The 18,038-nt window shown below is 50.6% G+C and overlaps 1 protein-coding gene across 1 annotated transcript in view; it reads left to right on the top strand.

The window, feature by feature from the left end:
• The window catches only part of DGKK (diacylglycerol kinase kappa), a 125,539-nt gene extending 109,189 nt beyond the window's left edge, over nucleotides 1–16,350 (top strand). The window contains exons 27-34 of the mRNA XM_074201861.1: nucleotides 423–536; nucleotides 979–1,113; nucleotides 1,586–1,749; nucleotides 5,046–5,166; nucleotides 5,869–5,955; nucleotides 7,998–8,120; nucleotides 10,163–10,268; nucleotides 15,658–16,350. Coding sequence (XP_074057962.1) covers nucleotides 423–536; nucleotides 979–1,113; nucleotides 1,586–1,749; nucleotides 5,046–5,166; nucleotides 5,869–5,955; nucleotides 7,998–8,120; nucleotides 10,163–10,268; nucleotides 15,658–15,710 — 903 coding nt within the window. The 3' untranslated portion in view covers nucleotides 15,711–16,350. The remainder of the gene's footprint in view (nucleotides 1–422; nucleotides 537–978; nucleotides 1,114–1,585; nucleotides 1,750–5,045; nucleotides 5,167–5,868; nucleotides 5,956–7,997; nucleotides 8,121–10,162; nucleotides 10,269–15,657) is intronic.
• The last annotated feature ends 1,688 nt before the right edge of the window (nucleotides 16,351–18,038 follow it).

Genomic DNA, 18,038 nt, shown 5'->3' with positions numbered 1-18,038 from the left:
ACAGGGAACTGCTTCTCCTGATCTGTCAGTCTCCCAGCTTTCTGGGACCAGCCTTCCTTGCTTGAAAATGGGAAATAATCTCCCTGCACCCATGGCAAGTGAACATACCACCCTCAAGCAAAGGTGGGAGACAGTCTGTTTAGACAAGCCAGGCCCCAGGAAAGCAGATGACCATCCTGGCCCCAGATCCCTCTCTTTCCATGATGTCCAATCAATTCCTTGGGCAGATTTTCCTTAGTAAAGCTGGCTTTCAAATGTATGAGCCCAGAATCTCCAAGTTGCAAGGGAACCCTGCAGCCCATATCTGTCAGGTGACCTTCCATCTCCTAGGCTGTGACAAATTTGCGAAGAAGGCCTTTGATAGCAGTGGATGAGATGGGGTTGGAGGGCGGGGGTGGGTGACTTCACCACTCTCTCTACAGAACTTTGGTGCACCTTCCTTTGATGACAAGAAGCTGGAGGTGGTGGCAGTGTTTGGCAGCATCCAGATGGCTGTGTCCAGAGTTATCAACCTTCAACATCACCGCATTGCCCAGGTGGGCAACAGTGGCCTGGTGGGTCAGGCCTGGGCCTTCGCCTTCCTGAAGCTCCCTAGGCCATGGGCCATGAGCACACACACTCCCGTGTTTGGGAGTGGTGTGACACACAGTGCCATGAATAGCAGGGGCGGGGAACACTAGGTTCCCTTGGGCTAGACTGCTGAGGCCAGGCTCAGAAGTACTTCCTTGGGTCCAGCACTGAGCAGAGGCCCCATCTGGGTTTTCTTCCCAGACTAGAGCAAGGAAGCCCTTTGGCCTCTGAGACAGGTTTGCTTCTGAAGGGCCTCAACTAATGTCTGGGTCCCACTAGCCAACAGGAAAGAAATTTCACGTCACTGGGGCCTGACCTTGCTCCAGACACTCGAGCTGAGCTGGAAGGAGGTCCTAGGATCTGGGTTGGGGTATCCCTTTTACCTCTCTCTCCTCATTGCTTTGCCAGTGCCGTGTGGTCAAGATCACCATCTGTGGTGATGAGGGGGTCCCTGTGCAAGTAGATGGAGAGGCCTGGGTCCAGCCCCCAGGTATCATCAAGATTCAGCATAAGAACCGAGCCCAGATGCTGACCAGAGACCGGGTGAGACGTTTCAGTCTATCATGTACACCTAGAGGCCTCAGCCCTCCCCGGGAATTCACAAGACTTCCAATGGTCTCCCACCCCCATCCTTCTAAGAAACCATGAAGAACAACCTTTATGTTTGATTCTGACTTCAGTGAAACCCTCTAAGTTGCCCAGTTCAGTCTGCATGGGGAAGGGGAAAAGGGCAATGACGAGCACCCCAGTGCCACTACTCCCCGAAGGCTTCCTTTGTCCTGTCACTAAGTGCTAAGTGTCACTGCTACCAAGAGGCAGCCCTCTTCAGAGATGGACAGATAGTAGCCCCTGAGGCGCAGCCGAGGCCCAGCATGCTGGGCTTTAGAGCTCAGAAGATGTGCTTGGGGTTTAGGGAAGGCCTCAAGCTTGTCTTGGTGACTGCTTCTACAAGAGGTGGGTCAGGCAGCAAGGGAGTGACCTCTCAATCGCCTATCTTTGCTGTTCTCCTCTTCAGGCCTTTGAGAGTACCCTCAAGTCATGGGAAGATAAGCAAAAAGGGGAAAGCTACCGATCAGCCCGCCCCCGGCTCAGCTCCCAGCAGTCCATGGAGTATCTTACTGAAGAGGAATACAGGCTGCTGCAGCGCTTTGCCCGATCTGCTGACATCCTCATCACCAGGTGAAGTGGCTGCTCTGTCAGGGAGTCCTGGGGTGAGGGGAAGAGAGAGGAGGGTAAACTGCATGGAAAGCCTGGCCTCCACATGGATGCCAGCCATCCCTCAGCATGGACTAGATCAAGAGGGAGGTTAACTGGCCTCAATTGGGAGTCCCAAGGCCTAGGTTCTAGTCCTGGTTGGGCCATTAATTGACCTAGTGACTTTGGACAAAATCCCTCCCCCCTCTTTGGACCTGAGGGGTTGTCCTGTGTGAGCTAAGGAGGCTAGCGTTCCCTGCTGGGTCCACATCTGGGATCCCGTGATCCCAAGGGACCTCAAAGATTGCTTGTAGTCCTGAATACCCTGTGACTCTTTGCCTCCTAATGTGGGAAAAAATAGCCAGCCTCAGCTTCCTCCTCTGTAAGCTAAGGTGGCTGGGCCTTTCTACTCCCCCCCACCCACCCAAGCCTAACTCCCTCTGGATGTGGTTTTGAAAAACTTTCTTGGTCATCTGAATTTGTCATCCCATTGTACGTGTGAGGTCATTATTTGTTAGCTGCTCTTGCCTTTGTGACCGTCAATGAGCCGATCTTAATTTACTTTAGAAGAATCACACATACACATTCATACATATGGAGGGCTGGGGATTAGTAGAGGTCACTCTCTCAAAACTCCCAGTTGCAGCCAAGTTTACCCCCCCCCACCTCCCTATTGGTGGAGAGAGCTTCTGCACTACCAAGTTTGGCAGCCATAGGTGCAGGCTCCCTGCATTTGCAGTCAAAGACCCTCCCCCCAAACCTACCCCCAGCACCTGCCTGGTCATGGTGGGCCAAAGAAGGCAGAATCTGCTCTCATGCTTAGTGGCCCATTGCCTCTAGCTACCTGTGGGTGACCAGAGAGGGGGGACCTTGGTTTGTGTGGATTGCTTGTGCCCCAGGGTCTCTGTTTTCCACATTCCTAAGCTTGCCAAGAGGCTCTCCCTCTCTGGGTCCAAAAGCAGTCCAAAGTTTCTGCAGATTACGACCATCTGGGCACAAGGGGAGCATGGTTCCACAGCCTCTAGGGAGGGTCTTAGAGACCCCCGGGCTTGGAGTAAAGCCTAGGGTGGAGCATTCCGATCCCACGTCCAGTCACTCCTGTCACTGCCAGTCCTTACCCCCAATTCCCTAAGACTCAGGGAAACTGACAAGGCATCACCAACACATGGCAGAGATGGAGCTTTTTCTCTGTATAAGGGGGAAAGTCAGATGCCCCCTTTTGTGCGGCTGCATGTCACGACCTGATGTGGGGACACCGGCGCCTGCGTGGCCCAGATGGTTGGTGTGAGACTTGATCTTCAGGCCTGGACCAAGGACACAGTCTCCCCTCTAGAAGCACCTAGAAGCACTACAACACCTGTGTCCTTAGTTCTCGATTCTGCATCTGAGACCCGGCCGGCCGTACCTATATCCTTCAAAACACTTCACTAGGATACGTAAGTTTTGTGCGTGGGTTGTCTTTTCATTCCTCTGCTGCACTGGCAGACTTACCATATAACCACTCAGAGAACATTTGCTACTAAATGATGGGGAATGGACAGGAGTGACTGCTTGTTGCTCCAGTCTCAGAAAAATGTCCCCTCATACGCAGAACATCTGACATGGAAAGCAGGGTGGTTTTATGGTAACTTGCCCCCCAGAGTGAAAGACAAACCCGGGTTCGGTAATGGGAATTCCCCCCCCTTGACTTTTGGTTGGCATTTTAATTGCGTGGCTCCCACCTAAAGCTTGCTGTTGTCTGTTATGCATAAAAGTGGTGGGGCATGAGCAGGAGTGGACTTCTGGGAGATGACCCTCAGTGACTGGTAGGTGCTAAAGGGGAGCATTGTGGGAATCATCTGGAACAAAGCCAGGCCCCTGAGCCACTGGCCTCTGTATCCAGAATGCTCGAATTAAACTCAAGACCCACCCCCTCTATCAGTCACCTGACTAGGTCTGATTCTGGGGGACTGCCACCTGTTAGGGGATAGTCACCATCCTTAGAGGGGAAAACCCATCAACCTTGTAATTAACTCATAAATCGGGGGACCCTTTGGGCTGGGACTATTGCTTTGGCAAGAACCCCGTGCCCGCCTCGATTAGATCCTGTTAGAAATAATGAATCGGGGGACCCTTTGGGCTAGGACTTACCGCAAGGTCGGGAATCCTGTGCCCGCCCCGATAGATCCCGAGGGCCCCAGGGAGAGTAGCATTAAGCCACCGCCAACCAAGAGAACAAGGGAAGGGCCCCTGTTGGGCTGAACCTAGCACAGGAAAGCACTGAGGAATGCATAGGAACTCTTATATCACCCTCCCACCTGACCCCAGCAGCATAGGGAACAAGAAAAGAAAGGGAGGACCCCGAGGACAGGTGTGTGCCAAACAACCCCCACTGCCCAGATGGAATGATGCCAGCCCTGGGAGCAGACAGTCCAGGGTTCAACCGAATGTTCCCCACCTGGGCTATGGCATTTCAGTCAGGGCCCCGCCACTCCTGAGGAATGTGTTAGTGCAGAGACAGCCGAGAGAGCCCAGGAAGAAGCTGCCTTTGCCAGGCTCTTTCTTCTCCATATAGCACAGCAATGAGGTTGAGGTCTTAAAAGATGAGAAGCAAACTCCTGCCATGACAAGTCGAAATGGGGTCCATTCAAGTTCCAACCCAGACCCAGTAGTCACACTGGCTGCTCTGTCCAATTTTTGTGGCATGGGTCTGAGATGTGGTGGTGGGTAGATGGGGACTCAGCTTCTTGGGCTGGGGGCTCGACTCCCCCACTGCCTTGTCTTCAGTCTCCCTCCCCTCACAGAATAGGTTGGCCCATGCAGCCCCAACAGCTTTCCTCCGCCTTTCATCCCTTTACAGGCCAGGTCTATGCCCAGGAAGCAGCACCAAGATGATTCCCAAGGGGAATGTGTTCAATTGGAGTTTAAACTCCTCAGGTTCCTCAAAAATTCAGCTACACAACTTGGACCAAGCTGCCCAGCAGCAGCATCCTTGACCTTGGATCTGCTGCAGCTATGACCAAGGGGGTCCCAGTGACAACCACTCTGAATGTGATGATGGTTCAGGATGTGGCTTCCCCAGAGCCCATGCCCTTTTACGTGGCTCACTGATGCCTGGTGCCGCCCCTCCCCCAGCCAGCGTGGCTAGCCCAGCGTGATATCACTGAGAGTTGCCCGTGGCTTCTCTCAGGAGTGTAGCATGGCCCGCTTTCTTTCTCATGTCATGATGTACCCCCAAGGACATGGTCAGCTCTGGCCTCTAACCTGAGGCCCTGTCTCACCTCTCCTTGACTTGGTTGCAGGATCCGTGAAGTGGCCAAGATCTACAAGGCCATAGAACAGGAGTTGGCCCACTCAGTGAATGGCTGTGCCTCAGCCCTGACTGAAGTGCTGCCCAGCAAGCGCAGCGGCAGCAGCCCTGAGGTAAGATGGGGATGTCAGCAATGGATGGGGGGAAGTTGGGGGGAGGGATGATGGGAGCTTGGTTGGGGGCAGGGAAGGTACTCACAGAAGCACAGACACACAGATGAGGCCAGAGGGCAAGCAGCTCAAGTGTTGAGGAGTGAAAATCTGAGACCAGTATGAGTCCCAGAAGCAGCTGGGACTAGTGCTGCTCACCAAGTCTGCGAGGGACTGGGGACACATTTGCAGCCCTTGAATGGTGCCTTCACTGCTCAAAAACTGGCACCATCTGGTCCAACCCAGGAGTTAAAGACCACATCTGGGACCAATGACTCCAACACTCTGGGGCTGATGATTTCTAGCCCTGTTGGAACCAAAAGATCCCACTGAAAGAAATAGTTTAGTTGGTGGGCTAAGAGGGAGGGAATGTGTGGATCTCCACTCATTTAGCTCAAGGGCCAAGAGTGGCTTCCATTTTACGTGGATAGGTTAGGTGCCAGCCTTGCTTCCCATTCCAAGGGTAGGCCAGAGTGAAGCCCCTTCTTGGGAGGGAATAAAAGAGGAGAGGAGAGCCACATTGGGTCAGGTCAGGGATGGCCCAGCTCCCTGATCTCCTTGCCAGCTCCTTCCATCCCCTGACATGCAGAAGCCAGGCTCATCATCTTGACTGACTTTTTCTCTCTCTCCTTTTTCCTTCTTTCTCTTGACCTCCCCACTTTGCAGAGCCTGAGCAGAAACTCAGCTGTGGAAGTTTCAATTAGCGTGAAGGCCTTGTATAATGAAGCCAGGGCTTATGTGGAAGGGAAGTTGGTGAGTCTAGGGCATGCGTGGGCACTGGATAACCTGACAGCAGCAAGTAGGAGAGACAAGGGCCAGTGAGTTAAGAAGAAAGGACTAGGATTGAAGATTCCAATTCCAATTCCTACAATTATAGTTTCCTAGTTCCAGAACTAGAAAGGACCTCAGAGGTCCTCATTTTACAAAAGAGGAAATTGAGTCACCTCAGAAAGGAGGTCATGCAGGTATGCAGAGCTGGGCTTTGAACACAGGATCTCCCAGAATGTGACATTGCAAGATCCTCTGGCTGTCCCACAGAGTGGGGCCTGCTATGGGAAAAGTGGTAGGTAAGAGCCAGTTGATTCCAACATGCCCCTCCCCTCCTAGAGCCTCCAGTCTAGAGGTTACACTGTGGATCTGACCATCCAGGCAGTATAGTCACATCTCGGAATATTCAATAGCCACAGTACACCTGAGAGCAGAGAGAACTATGAAATGTCATGAGAAGACAAGAGGCAAGACAAGATCCTAGCAAACTGAGGCTCAAAGAGATAGTGTGACCTAGAGCAGAGCTCAGATTTAACCTCAGAACCTTGGACTTTTCATTGCACCACATGGAAGGTGGGGGTGGGGGTCACTGACAGACTTGACTCCCCCCCCCCCTCCAAGGCAACCAGCTCAACACCGGCCCAAACAATGATTCCTAAGCCCTGGGTCCCTACCACCCCATGCCTCGGTCTGAAGACCTACAGCCAGGGGAGCCGCTCTTCTGTGGCAGCCCAAGCTCAGGCCAGAGGGTTAGGGGAAGAGAGCAGTTTTCCCCATTAGCAAGCTATTCCTCCCAAAGATGCTCATTCTGCCTTGTGGACTCAAGCAGATCTAAACTAGGCCCTTCTCCACAAAACTCACTGCAGATCCTTGAAGACAATGAGCATGATTCCCCTCCCTCCACCAAGTCTTCCCTTCCTCCTGTGGTATGAACTTGAACTCTGGGAGCCTTCCTCTGGCTGCGCTTCAGCCTTTATCACTGTGTTTGTTCCACTGGGTGCCCAGATCTGGAAGACGATGGAGACAAGAGAGCTGTCACCTCCCTGATCCCTACACCCTGGACCTCTCTCAGAGTAGCCTCTATGTATCTGTGGGGGCCATTTCCCAGGACTGTAGGAAGATCCAGGTGTTCTGACATACTTGGAGTAATTCCTTTCACCGTTAGCTTGGCTTGGGGATCTTTTCCCCAGGACTGCCATATCCACTGCATCTCTACAAAACTCCCCAAGGCCCTCCCATCAGCCAGACTTCTTCAGGTCTGCCCATCCTTGCATATGTGTCTCAGTTGCTGATGTCTTATGCTATTGGCTTTCCTGATCCCCCAGTCCATGTAACCCTCCAGCCACTCACCTGTATGTGACAAGTGGCATCAGTACAGTTCGCAGCAGGGGGTCCAATGCAAAGTGGGTCCCATGCCAAGGAGATGAAAAGAGGCTGGGTGGACAGGGACATCACTTCCCATCTGTTCCATTAACTCATTAGGCCCTGGAACACAAAATTCGTCTTATGTGCTGGTAACCCAAGGCTTGGTTTGGGGTGGAAGTGATGCCAGCATTCAGAGAAAGGAGTCTTCAAGGATCTGGATTTAGGGGCCAGAATATGCTATGAGTCCCATTTGTGGGAGAGGGCTAGACTGTCCTAAGCCCTTCTGAAGTCCCTTCAGACTTCAGTATCCAGATGAGAAATTGGGGCAAACAATGGTCAAGTCAAAGCCCAAGCCCTGTCATGGACAGCAAACCAACCTGAATTCCCGAGAAAGGACCTGGACTTGAATCATACATACATGTCACATACAAAGTGTTCCAAGTTAGACCGGGGTTATTCTTTCTCTGAGCTTCAATGGCTGGAAAATGAGAGAGCTTTAAAGTTGCCTGGGATCACTGGGTCATATCACACTCTGTTGGAGAGGCAAGTCATGGGCCTAGTCCCTCTCCAGCCACATCTATTAGGTCTCTCCACCCCCATCGTTGCCTCAAAATGTTTAGTGCAGGAGCCAGGGCACATTCCGCCTGCCTTCTGTCCTCCAGCAGCTGGATAGCCCCCGGCGAGAGGAGGGACTGCAGGTCGCCCTAGCCAATGTCAGCCAGGAGCTGGAGAAGGTGTCTGAGATCCACTGGATGGCCCCCATCCTCAATGCTGTCACTGAAGAGGTGAGTGGGGCATCGAAACAGGGTGACTGAAAGCTATGGGGCCTTCAATGGATCTTGGGGTAGAGAGATGGAAGAATCTATAGCTTTCATCAATCACCTACCATTTCTGAAACACCTACTGTGGGCCAGGGCCCTCTCCTGATCCCAGGGTCACCTTGAGAGGGAAGAGAACCTTCCTGGATCAAAGGATGTGGGCAGAGTGAAATTTGGCTTTTCTAGCCAAAGGTAACTTGGGAGGGATGGTGGGGGTTGATGCCCCATGAGTCTGAAGGGGAAAGAGGAAGAAAAGCACTAGGGCTTTTGGGATACTACTCTGTACCAGCTGCTTTGGTCCTTTGATCTCTTCTAGGAGACAGGAATAGCAAGATAGATGGCAGGAACGCATCATAGACACATGAGAATTTTTGAGAATTATGTCACAGAGTTGGAAAATAGTCACATTTTGTTAGTTTGGTGGCCCTGCCCAGAAGCTGCAAGGTGGAAGGGCTCTCCCTCTGAGGGCATCATGTTCTATCCATCCCCAAGCAAAAAGCCTCTTGAAATCTCCCCTGAGGGTCCTCAGCCTTGACTTGGAGTCTGCCAGGATACTTGAAGATGACTCTCCTTGGGAAAGATTTCTGCCTTCTAACCAGCCCCAATCTACCTGAATTTCTCTTGGTGCAACTTCAGAAAGTTGACCGGCCATTCCAGTCCCCACCCCACATCAATTGCTCCTGATTCTGTCCTCAGGGACCAAGCAGAGTAGATGAGGCCTAAGCCTTTCAGCAGCCAACTCCCATCCCACCCCCACCCCCAAGCCTTCAAGTGACTTGTATGTGGGTCAATCATCCTATGGCTTAGCTGACATTCAGAGTTAGAGGTCTGAGTCCCATGAGTCCCAGCTCTGCCCCTTCTCAACCGTGGGCAAATCACTTTGCATCACTGACCTCCGCTCCATTTCTGAGGGTCACTTTCAGCTCTGTCATCTTCTCTTTGGCCTTCTCTGGATGCTCTCCAGCTTGTCCGTGTCCTTCATTAAATGTGGCCAAGCCCCTGGAGGAGGGAACCTGCTTCTTTTTCTTCATCTTAAATTGGCTGGCCTGGGAAGAGGGAGCCAAACCGCTTTGGTTTTTGTACATAATACCCTGGCTTTTTTCTTCACTTATTAAGCACCCTAATCTACTTCAAGCAATGGGTGACTTACTGGTATAGGAAGAAGAAAGACAATCCTTGCCCTAAAGGAGCTTACGCTCAAATATGGGAAGATGGTACACAGGAGAAAAGGAGGTGGGGGTGTTAGGAAGGAGTTTTTAGTGCAGGGTCATGCTGGAGAAATCCCAAGGAATGCAATTGGTGGGAAATGAAGAAAAGCATAAAGCAGAGGGCCCTGGCTTATGGCCCTGTTGCCTCTCCTGCCGCCCCCCCCCCCCGAAGTAGACAGCTGGTGGGTTTGGGCTTTCACATTTGAACATTCACAGAGGAGGAAGTGAAGCCATTGAGGTCAACCTGCATCTGAAGGATGATCCACTGCACAACCGACCCAGCATCTGCCTCCCTGCCCCCCAAGCTGTGCCCCAAGTCCTCCAAGGAGGGCATAGGTACCACCTCAACAGCCCAGGACATTTGAGGGCAGTCCTGAGGGTTAGGAAGTGCATCCTGACTTCAAACCTGTCTCTGCCTCTCAGCAACTTCCACAGCAAGGTGGTGGAAAATGGAATAGCCCCAGAAAGGGGGGCAGGGAGGAAGACCCACAGAGATAGCAATCAGCACACATTGCCCAAGGTGGAATGCATATCAGGCAGTAGAGCCAGAGACTAAGGCTGCCCCTCCAATAGACCTTTGTCATCTTGGAGAAGTCATATCATCTCCATGGGCCTGCCTTAGTTTCATCATCTATAGAATGCCTCCTCCTATAGAATGCTTGGACTCGATGGCCTCTGAGTTCTAACTGTAGGATTATCTAAAAGCATATGCACACTTAGGGGTAGCTGGCCCTGGACCAAGCCCCTGCCAACTCTTTTAAAAGGTATAAAAACTAAGCCTATTGTTTTCCTCTGACCCAGGAGAGCTTGGGCCACACAAGCAAGGGCAGCTTCAGGTTGCGCCTCAACATCTCCAAAGGAAGGAAAAGCAAGCCCCACAAGGTCAAATGGAGCAGTTCCGTCTCAGGTAAGTCCCTTCCCCAGCTGTGGGGGTGAAGCCCCAGAGACATACAGTGATGGAAGGAAGCAGAGAGGGAGCTGGAGGAGACAATCATGGTTCCCTGTTCTCCCATGGCTGAAAACAAGATGAAGTAAGGTGGAAGGGGAACATCTTGGACAGCCCCAAGGGATCCCAGAGCTGCCATGAAAGCCTGAGGGAACATGGAATCTGCCTCTGCCCCCCTCAATGTGACAGGAGGCCGGAGGGCAGTTTTCCCTTGGAGCTGACTTTTGGCAGCCCACTGGAAGAAATCTATTTGAAATGCCATCCATCACTTCTCTACTCTGTCCAAAGCTGTATCCATCAGGCCAAACTAGGGCTAAAAAGTCTTTCTTAGATAATGTCTCCCAGTCATACCTAGCTTCTTTCCTGTGCCAGGAGCAGAGAGCTGCTAATCCTGCTGGAGAAATTTGCTTTTGAAAAAGCCTAAACTAGAGTAAGTGAGGCTCTCTCTTTCTGGAGCAGGAAAGTGAAGTGCAGAAAGACAGCATTCCACTACCGTCTTGATTCTGAGCTGATGAGAAGAGAGGGTTGTCTTAGCCTAGGTGCTAAAGGTCCAAGATGAATTTCGCCAGGATTGGGAGGAGCAAAGATTAAAGTAAGGAGGCTAGAAATTGAGGGGAAAAAGTGAGGAATGGGAGGGAGGTTGTCACCTTCTAATCCCGCTGTCTCTTTTTGAAAAAACCATGGATGCCCATCAAGGAGTAATCTGAAGCTCCATTAGCACTCCTCTACCTCTTTCTCCTCCTTCTACCTCCACCCTCTTCTCTGTCTCTCTTTGGGTGTGTGGCTGACTGTCTCTGTTCCCCTCTTCCCCTTCCTTTTTTTCCCTTCCATCCTTCCCTTCTACCCTTTCCCAGACTTCTCCACCCGTAGGCTTTACTGATAGCTATATAGGCTGGGCTAAGAACCAAGCCCCCAAAAGGGGGATTCAGCCAGGGTGTAGATAAAAAAAGACCTGCTACCTGAGGGGGGGTGCCTCCCTTACTAAGCCCAGAGCTCATCACCCAAAGATGACTGTGCCAACTGTGTTGGAGACCTTATCACAGCATGCAGGTGTGGAGGAGGCAGGTAGTGCAGTTGTGTCTCCCTTCAAAATAGACAAACCCAAGATCACTGGGGATGAGAGAAAGCCTGCCTGCCTGCCAGGCTGGGGGGGTGGTGGTGGGAGGTGGTGAGCCCCTTAGTTTTTGCTCCACTTTCTCTTTGACCACCCTTCAAGTATAAGTTGTGACCAAGGCCTCATGTAGCCAACTGGCCAGGTCCCAAGGGAAGGTTGTTCCATGAGTTCTTTTATCTGGAGGCAGTTGGGAGAGAGATCTGAGGAACCTAAAAATGATCAAGAATTCCTCCAGACAGGGAACTAGCTTAGGGAAGGTTGAGAGGGACTTTCCTCTTGCTTCTTTGCTTTTCCTGGGTCTCCCCATCTGTTCCTAAACCCCAGCATGGTCACTTCAGGAATCTGTCTGCTTGTCTGCTGCCTTTCCGCCCTTTACCTCTGCCTCCTTGCCTCAGAGCTACATCCAGTTGTATAAATGTGACATGGCCCAGAAGGAAAGGGAGTATTGTTACTGCCTGGGCATAAGTCATTTTCCTGCCAAATTTTGATGTTTTTGGAAAACTCATTCGTGATGTTCTCAACTCTGTTGATGGTCAAGCCCCAAAACACTGTCAAAAGGAAGTTTTTAATAAGACACCCGTTAGAAACAGTCACCCAGAGGTTGGGCACAGCCAGAGACAAGTACTGAGATTGCCACCTTCAGGCTACCCAGACAGCCCAGAGACTTCCAGGATATGGCCATCTATGGAGAAGGTGGCCAGTTTTCTTCAACTCTTCCTGACTTGTGTCTGCAGAAGAGAGTAGAGGAGTGCAGTGTTTCTTTGATTAAGGATGTAGAGAAGGCCTGGTCAGCCTGGTCCACCTGAATGAGGGCCAGACAGACAGCTCGAGCCATAGAGTCTATCTCCCTAGCATGTTTAGAGCAGAGAGATCTGCTGAAAAGGGAGGTTCCCAGGAAGTTCATTTGCCTTGGGTCCCAGGCCCAGGATTGTGGAATCACTGGATTCCACGCCCTGAAGTCCCAAGAGCTTACCTACCCATCCAACCACTGGGTGGCCAAGCAGCGAAGCCTTCCCCAGCTGACCTCTTGGATTGCACATGATGCCATCAGCTACTGTTGGAGCAGCTTAGCTGCGCCTTTATGGCCATGTGAGAGAGATGGGATCCATACTGTGGAGGTATGGAGAGGGAAGAAAACCATGAAAGGGACAGCGTCCAGGCCAATTCCATCAGCAAGTATTGAGCCTCTGCTATGGGGAAGCACTGTCTCGAGGACCATAAAGCATGAGCCCCTTCATTCTTTCCTCAAAGAGTTCAGACATTTGAGGGGTTATTCTGAACATGCCCTCAACTGTTAGGTGAGGCTTAGGCTGTCGGGCCATCCCAGGGGTCCCAGGGCTCAATGACTTGGTTTCTTACGTTCAAGAAACCTCTCTAAGATTCCTGCTGCTGCCGCTGTTCCCACCGCCTCTTACCAACTCGCCCTGATTCTGCCTGTGCTTTGCTTAAGAGCTTCCTTCTCTTTCTCTGTATGTCTCTGCACGTGTCACTCTTGGCGTCTTCTCAATAAGTTCGTCATCTGTCATTTTCCTTTTTGCTAGTGGACAAATGGGGCCCTGAGGAAGTGGCTTCTTGGCTGGACGCACTTGGTTTAGGGGAGTACAAAGACATTTTTACCCGCCATGAAATCCAGGGCTCAGAGCTGATCCTGCTGGAGAGACGAGACTTGAAGGTATTCAAAATGCCCCTGTTTTCCAGAAATGGTGGCTGCCCCATTGGCATCCATGCTGCCCACAAGTGACTTGGCCCTGGCATGATCCCCTGGCCAGGATGGCCTTGCTTTTGCTCTTCCTTCCTCTTCAAGATATGGTAAAAAACAAGGATCCTTGGCATCAGCTCCTCAGCTCTGTCATGGAAAAGGAAAAGTGACTCATAAAGGACTCAGAGACTCATCCCAAAAGCAAAGGCCTTTGTCCTATGGGAGAGGGAGGGGTCCGCAGGTGGGAATTCTGCCTGTTCTTATTGTCAGCAACTTTACCTCGTAATCAAGGAGTCTTTCTCTCCTTGAATCTTGTCTTCTTGTTCTTCCAATTCTTTGTAGTGAACTCTGAATTTTCATCTGCTTTTACCTGCTTAACATTTACGTGGTGGGGTGGGGATGTCTCACGCACTAGAGAGGTCTATTCTCGGCTTTTTCTACCACATAAAAAGATTTTTCACCCAAGGATCTTAAACATACTCTCTGGTGGCGAATAAAGATGAGGAAACCAATGGGCTGGGGAAGCCCCCAAATCAATGAGCAAGGCTAAGCCCTTTTTTATGAGCTGTGGGATTTTCCTCTAGCCTCCCATGAATGGATCCAAGTTGACCTGAGCCCTGAATGAGGCTCCCTGAGCTGGGAAGCCAGCCCACCCAGGCTGAGAGCCCTTGGACCCTAGGCAATCTACCTCCAGACACAGGAACCTTGAGAACATCTCGGCTGAGGGGCTTCCCTTTTCACTGCCTCGTAGCTCACTGAAGGCTTCTTTTTGCTACCCAGAAGCTGGCATCTGTTGGGATGTGCAATCCCCTGAATGGGGCCACCCCTCCTCCACCAAGGGGTGGTGGTTAAGTGCGGGGGAGGGGGCCTCTGGGGACCACCATGTCTCTGTGTGTGTGGACACACACACATATGTATATCTATCTATCTATCTATCTATCTATATATAGAGATGTGCATATATTTATTTAGACATATATATATATATATATATATATATATATGAATAGAATAGTTAACATTTACATCACACTTTCTACATTTATCAGATTTAATGCTCACAACAACCCTATGAGAAGAACTATCATCCCCAATTTAGAGATAAGGAACCCGGATAAGACAGGGGAATTGACTTGCCCAGGATCACACAGTTAATAAGTGTCTGAAACTGGATTTGAACTTAGATCTACCTGACTCAGCTGAAGGCTCTGGTGTGTGTTCAAGTGCGCTCGCTCTCTCTCTCTCTCTCTCTCTCTCTCTCTCTCTCTCTCTCTCTCTCTCCTTGATCCTGGTACTTCAAATAGTAAGCCTATGCCCATCTCATGCTGAGACCTCTGACCTCAAACTCAGAATTGACAATTATCTCAACTCAAACTGAGATCAGACCCTATCTGCTCACTGCTAATGCAACCAACCCTACTCCCAGTCAGTGAAAACCTGAGGTCTAAGTAAGCCTGAACCCCAGCTACAGGAAAAGACCTGAGCCCACGTGAGAGCAGATCCTAACCCCAGCCTCACAGTAGGCCCCTCTCCTTACCACCACCACATAAAATCCTGATCTCCAATTTAAGCCTTACTCTGTAGTGGGCATCAAACCTCACCCTGACCTTGCCCTTCACCTGGCCATGATCTAAGTCCTCAGAATAAACTGACCCAACCTCCTCAATTTAGGTGGAGAGTTGATCCTCCACTAAGCTTTTAACACCTCCAATCCAAGGCATCTACTCCAAAGACCTGTTCAAAGGCTACTATCAAGGGAAGGCCCATCTACTCTCTTTGATCAACCCACTGGATCTTAAGCTAGCTCACTTTGTTGGCAAGTCTTACCCTATCTAAATCCATGCTGTTCTCTAAATCTGCTCCCCCCTCTCTCCAATCCTCATTCTGCTCATTGTCTCAAGCAAAACAAGGTATCCCATCTAGTTCCCCCAGTCTACTTTCCTACAGTCTAAACGTAGCATGAGAATATAAAAACTGAGAAGCAAGGTAGAGGCTTGGAGGGCAGACTTGCTCTGTGCCTACCGGCAAACAAAATACTGGCATCCCAAGCGGCCCAGCACAGATAGCTCCACAGAACTGAGGTCAGCCCCAAGATATCATGGGGCATGAGAATAAACTGGGTCAACTTCCTTCCAGAGACAAGAAGGAGAGGACTGCTGATCCAAAAACCATTGTTCTTCTGCTTCATCCAAGGATTCCTCATAGATCCCTAACTGACCCCCCTGCCAGAACTGCCATTAGCTACCTCTCCCTCTACTTCTTCTGTACAGTACTGGTGGTAGACAGAGTGCATGCTGGGCATACTACAGTATGGTGTGGAGCAGCCCTTTCTAGCATGAGAGCTCAGCCAGAAGTGGTTTTGTCCCAAGCACTTTCAGCATCATCCTCTGATGGCTCAGCTGCTCCCAACTGGGCTTTGGCATGCTGGGGAAGCTGTGAATTCATCAGCGCCCTTTCTCTCATCTTCCTTTCCTCTGGCCCAAGACATTGGATACATGTCAGCAAGCTAATTTCCTTCTTCTTTTTCTCCCATAAAGGATTTAGGAATCAGAAAGGTTGGCCACGTGAAGAAGATTCTTCAAGAAATTAAAGATATCAGCCACAACCTATGAAATGGCCAAGAGAGAGAGCCCGCCAGCTTGGCACTCCCAACAAAAACTCACCTCATGGTGGATTGACAATGATAACCACACCGACAATGACTCTCAACCCATATAACAATCGCAGACTCGGTTATTCCAGAATAGACATGGACCCTTGGTAGGCCTGTCAGACGATGCTTTCTACTAATGCGACATTCTCAACTTTATCAGGTTTCCTTAGAAGTTTACATTTCCACACTGGCCAAAGATCATTGGATGGAGTTGTTCTTCAGTTCTCCCTCTCTGTGCTTCTTGTTTGGCTCTGGTTAAATGAGTTAAGCTTCTGTTTATGCCTGGGATCTAGAATGGCCTTCTTTGGCTGTGTTGCAGATAGGGTTTTCTCTGATGGGTCAGGGTCACCTGGATGATTTGGCGCCTTGAGATTGTCAAATGTCTTTGGCCTTCCCTTTGGAAGAAGGTAGAAAGAGAGACTTTGTGTCCTGGAAGATGGGAACTAGGTCCCAGGGGCTTCTATCCTGGCCTTAATTACATGGTTGTATTTGATTATCCCTGAGTTCAGCCCCCCCCCCCCCCCACATCAGTGGCCTAAGCTTAATTGTGCTACCTTGACACTCCCACCACCATCATCTTGGGAGACTCAATTATGCATGTCAAAAACTTTGCCTTTCTTGGCGATGTGGCTTGCAGTCTCTGCAAGTAGTCTATGCTGCCTGTGTGCATCTGTATATGGATGTGTGTGTATATATATATGGGTGTATGGGTGTATGTGTGTGTGTGTGTGTGTATGTGTGTCTGCGTGTGTGTGCCCGTGTGTGCCTGCTTGTGAATAGCTTTGATCAGGTACCCACTGGACCACTTAAGAGTCCAGTCCTGATTGCAGGTGAATGACCCACTCTGCCCACTGCTGCTCATCACTAGTAACTTGACGGAGTCTCCAGAAACTTTAAGAACCCCCGCTGCCTTGACCCAAGCTTGCATGCTGTCCGCCAGTGCTTCGCTTGCATTCTGGCTGGGTTTTTGAGCCAAAAGAGTCATTCACCCTTGTGCTGCTGTAGAGATTATAGAAAGATAGAGACTTAACTAGTTGGAGAGATGTCTATATTTTTTTAAGAACTGAAAGTACAACTCAGTATCTAAGGCTCCTGATAAAGTTCTTCTGTACTTACTGCCATGCCCAGGAACCTCAGATTCTGGGCATCCCCATCACTGTTTCCACTGACACAGTTGTGGTATCTGAGCCATCCTTGCGGAGCCTTCAGAGCCACTGCTAGGATTGATGTCCAGGCCACTTCTGTTCCATGCAGAAAGGTAAAAGCTACTGGCAATTAGGATCTGCTCCCTCCCCTCTCCCTTCCCCTCCTCTCCCCTCCCTTCCCTCCTTCCCCTCTCCCCCCTCCTCTCCTCCCCTTCCCTCTCTTCTCCACTCCCTTCTCCCCCTCCCCCTTCCTCCCCTCTTCCCCCCCTTCCTCAAGGCTAGGTTAGGCTAATAGCCCAGGGATCATCCAGTGCAGCCAGTCTTGAATTTCCTGGCCTAGCTGTCAAGATGATCCCAGACTCACCTGAGAGTTGCCAGGCTGTTTCCCTCTTGCTGGTTCTGGACTGGCAGAGCTGGCCTTCACAGCAGAGAGAGAGGCTGTCAAAGCAGCACCTCTGGAGCATGAGGTCACATAGCAACAGCAGGTGACTCCAAGCCTCCTTGAGTGGGACACTTCTCTACCTTCTAAAAAAAACAAAAATCCCAGTTGTTCCCAACCCTAACATTGCTTGGGATTTTGATGTTTGCAAGGCCTGTTGCAAGGCAGGCAAATGAGGCCAAGCCCTAGCATCTAGAGGGGAGATGCTCCAGGGCCCTATGAGCCAAGCCCTAGGAAGGCCACAGACAAATTTCTGTCCCCTCTGCCCCAAAACCAATCGAGCCCTTTGGCTGGGAGCTAGAAAGATGGCCTCTCCATACCTCAAGACGAAGGCAGAGCTCTTCCCTAGGTCTCTCCTGTCACTGGATCATTGGGGTACATCAGATAAGAAACCTGGTCCTGGACACTTTTCCATCCTGAAAATGGGGAGCTTAAAACAGCAAACAGGGAAAAAAGAATTCCTCATGCCGTCTTGTCTAATTGTGATGCCAAAAAATAGCTCTAGCCATAAATCTAAAGAAGAAAGTATTGTAAATAGATGGAAGAAACTATTTAAAATTTTATTTAAGCATCTACAGAGTTAATTTATTTGTCACTGAGATAAGCCATCTCTGAGACTTTTGCTTTGACTGCCCCCCCCACTCCTAGGCTCCTCTGGGGCTCAAAGCCCTTTCCCTTTAT

The sequence above is a fragment of the Macrotis lagotis genome, chromosome X (genome assembly GCF_037893015.1).
Source record: "Macrotis lagotis isolate mMagLag1 chromosome X, bilby.v1.9.chrom.fasta, whole genome shotgun sequence".
Lineage (NCBI taxonomy): Eukaryota > Metazoa > Chordata > Mammalia > Peramelemorphia > Peramelidae > Macrotis > Macrotis lagotis.
This window is presented reverse-complemented; position numbering and strand designations above follow the sequence as displayed.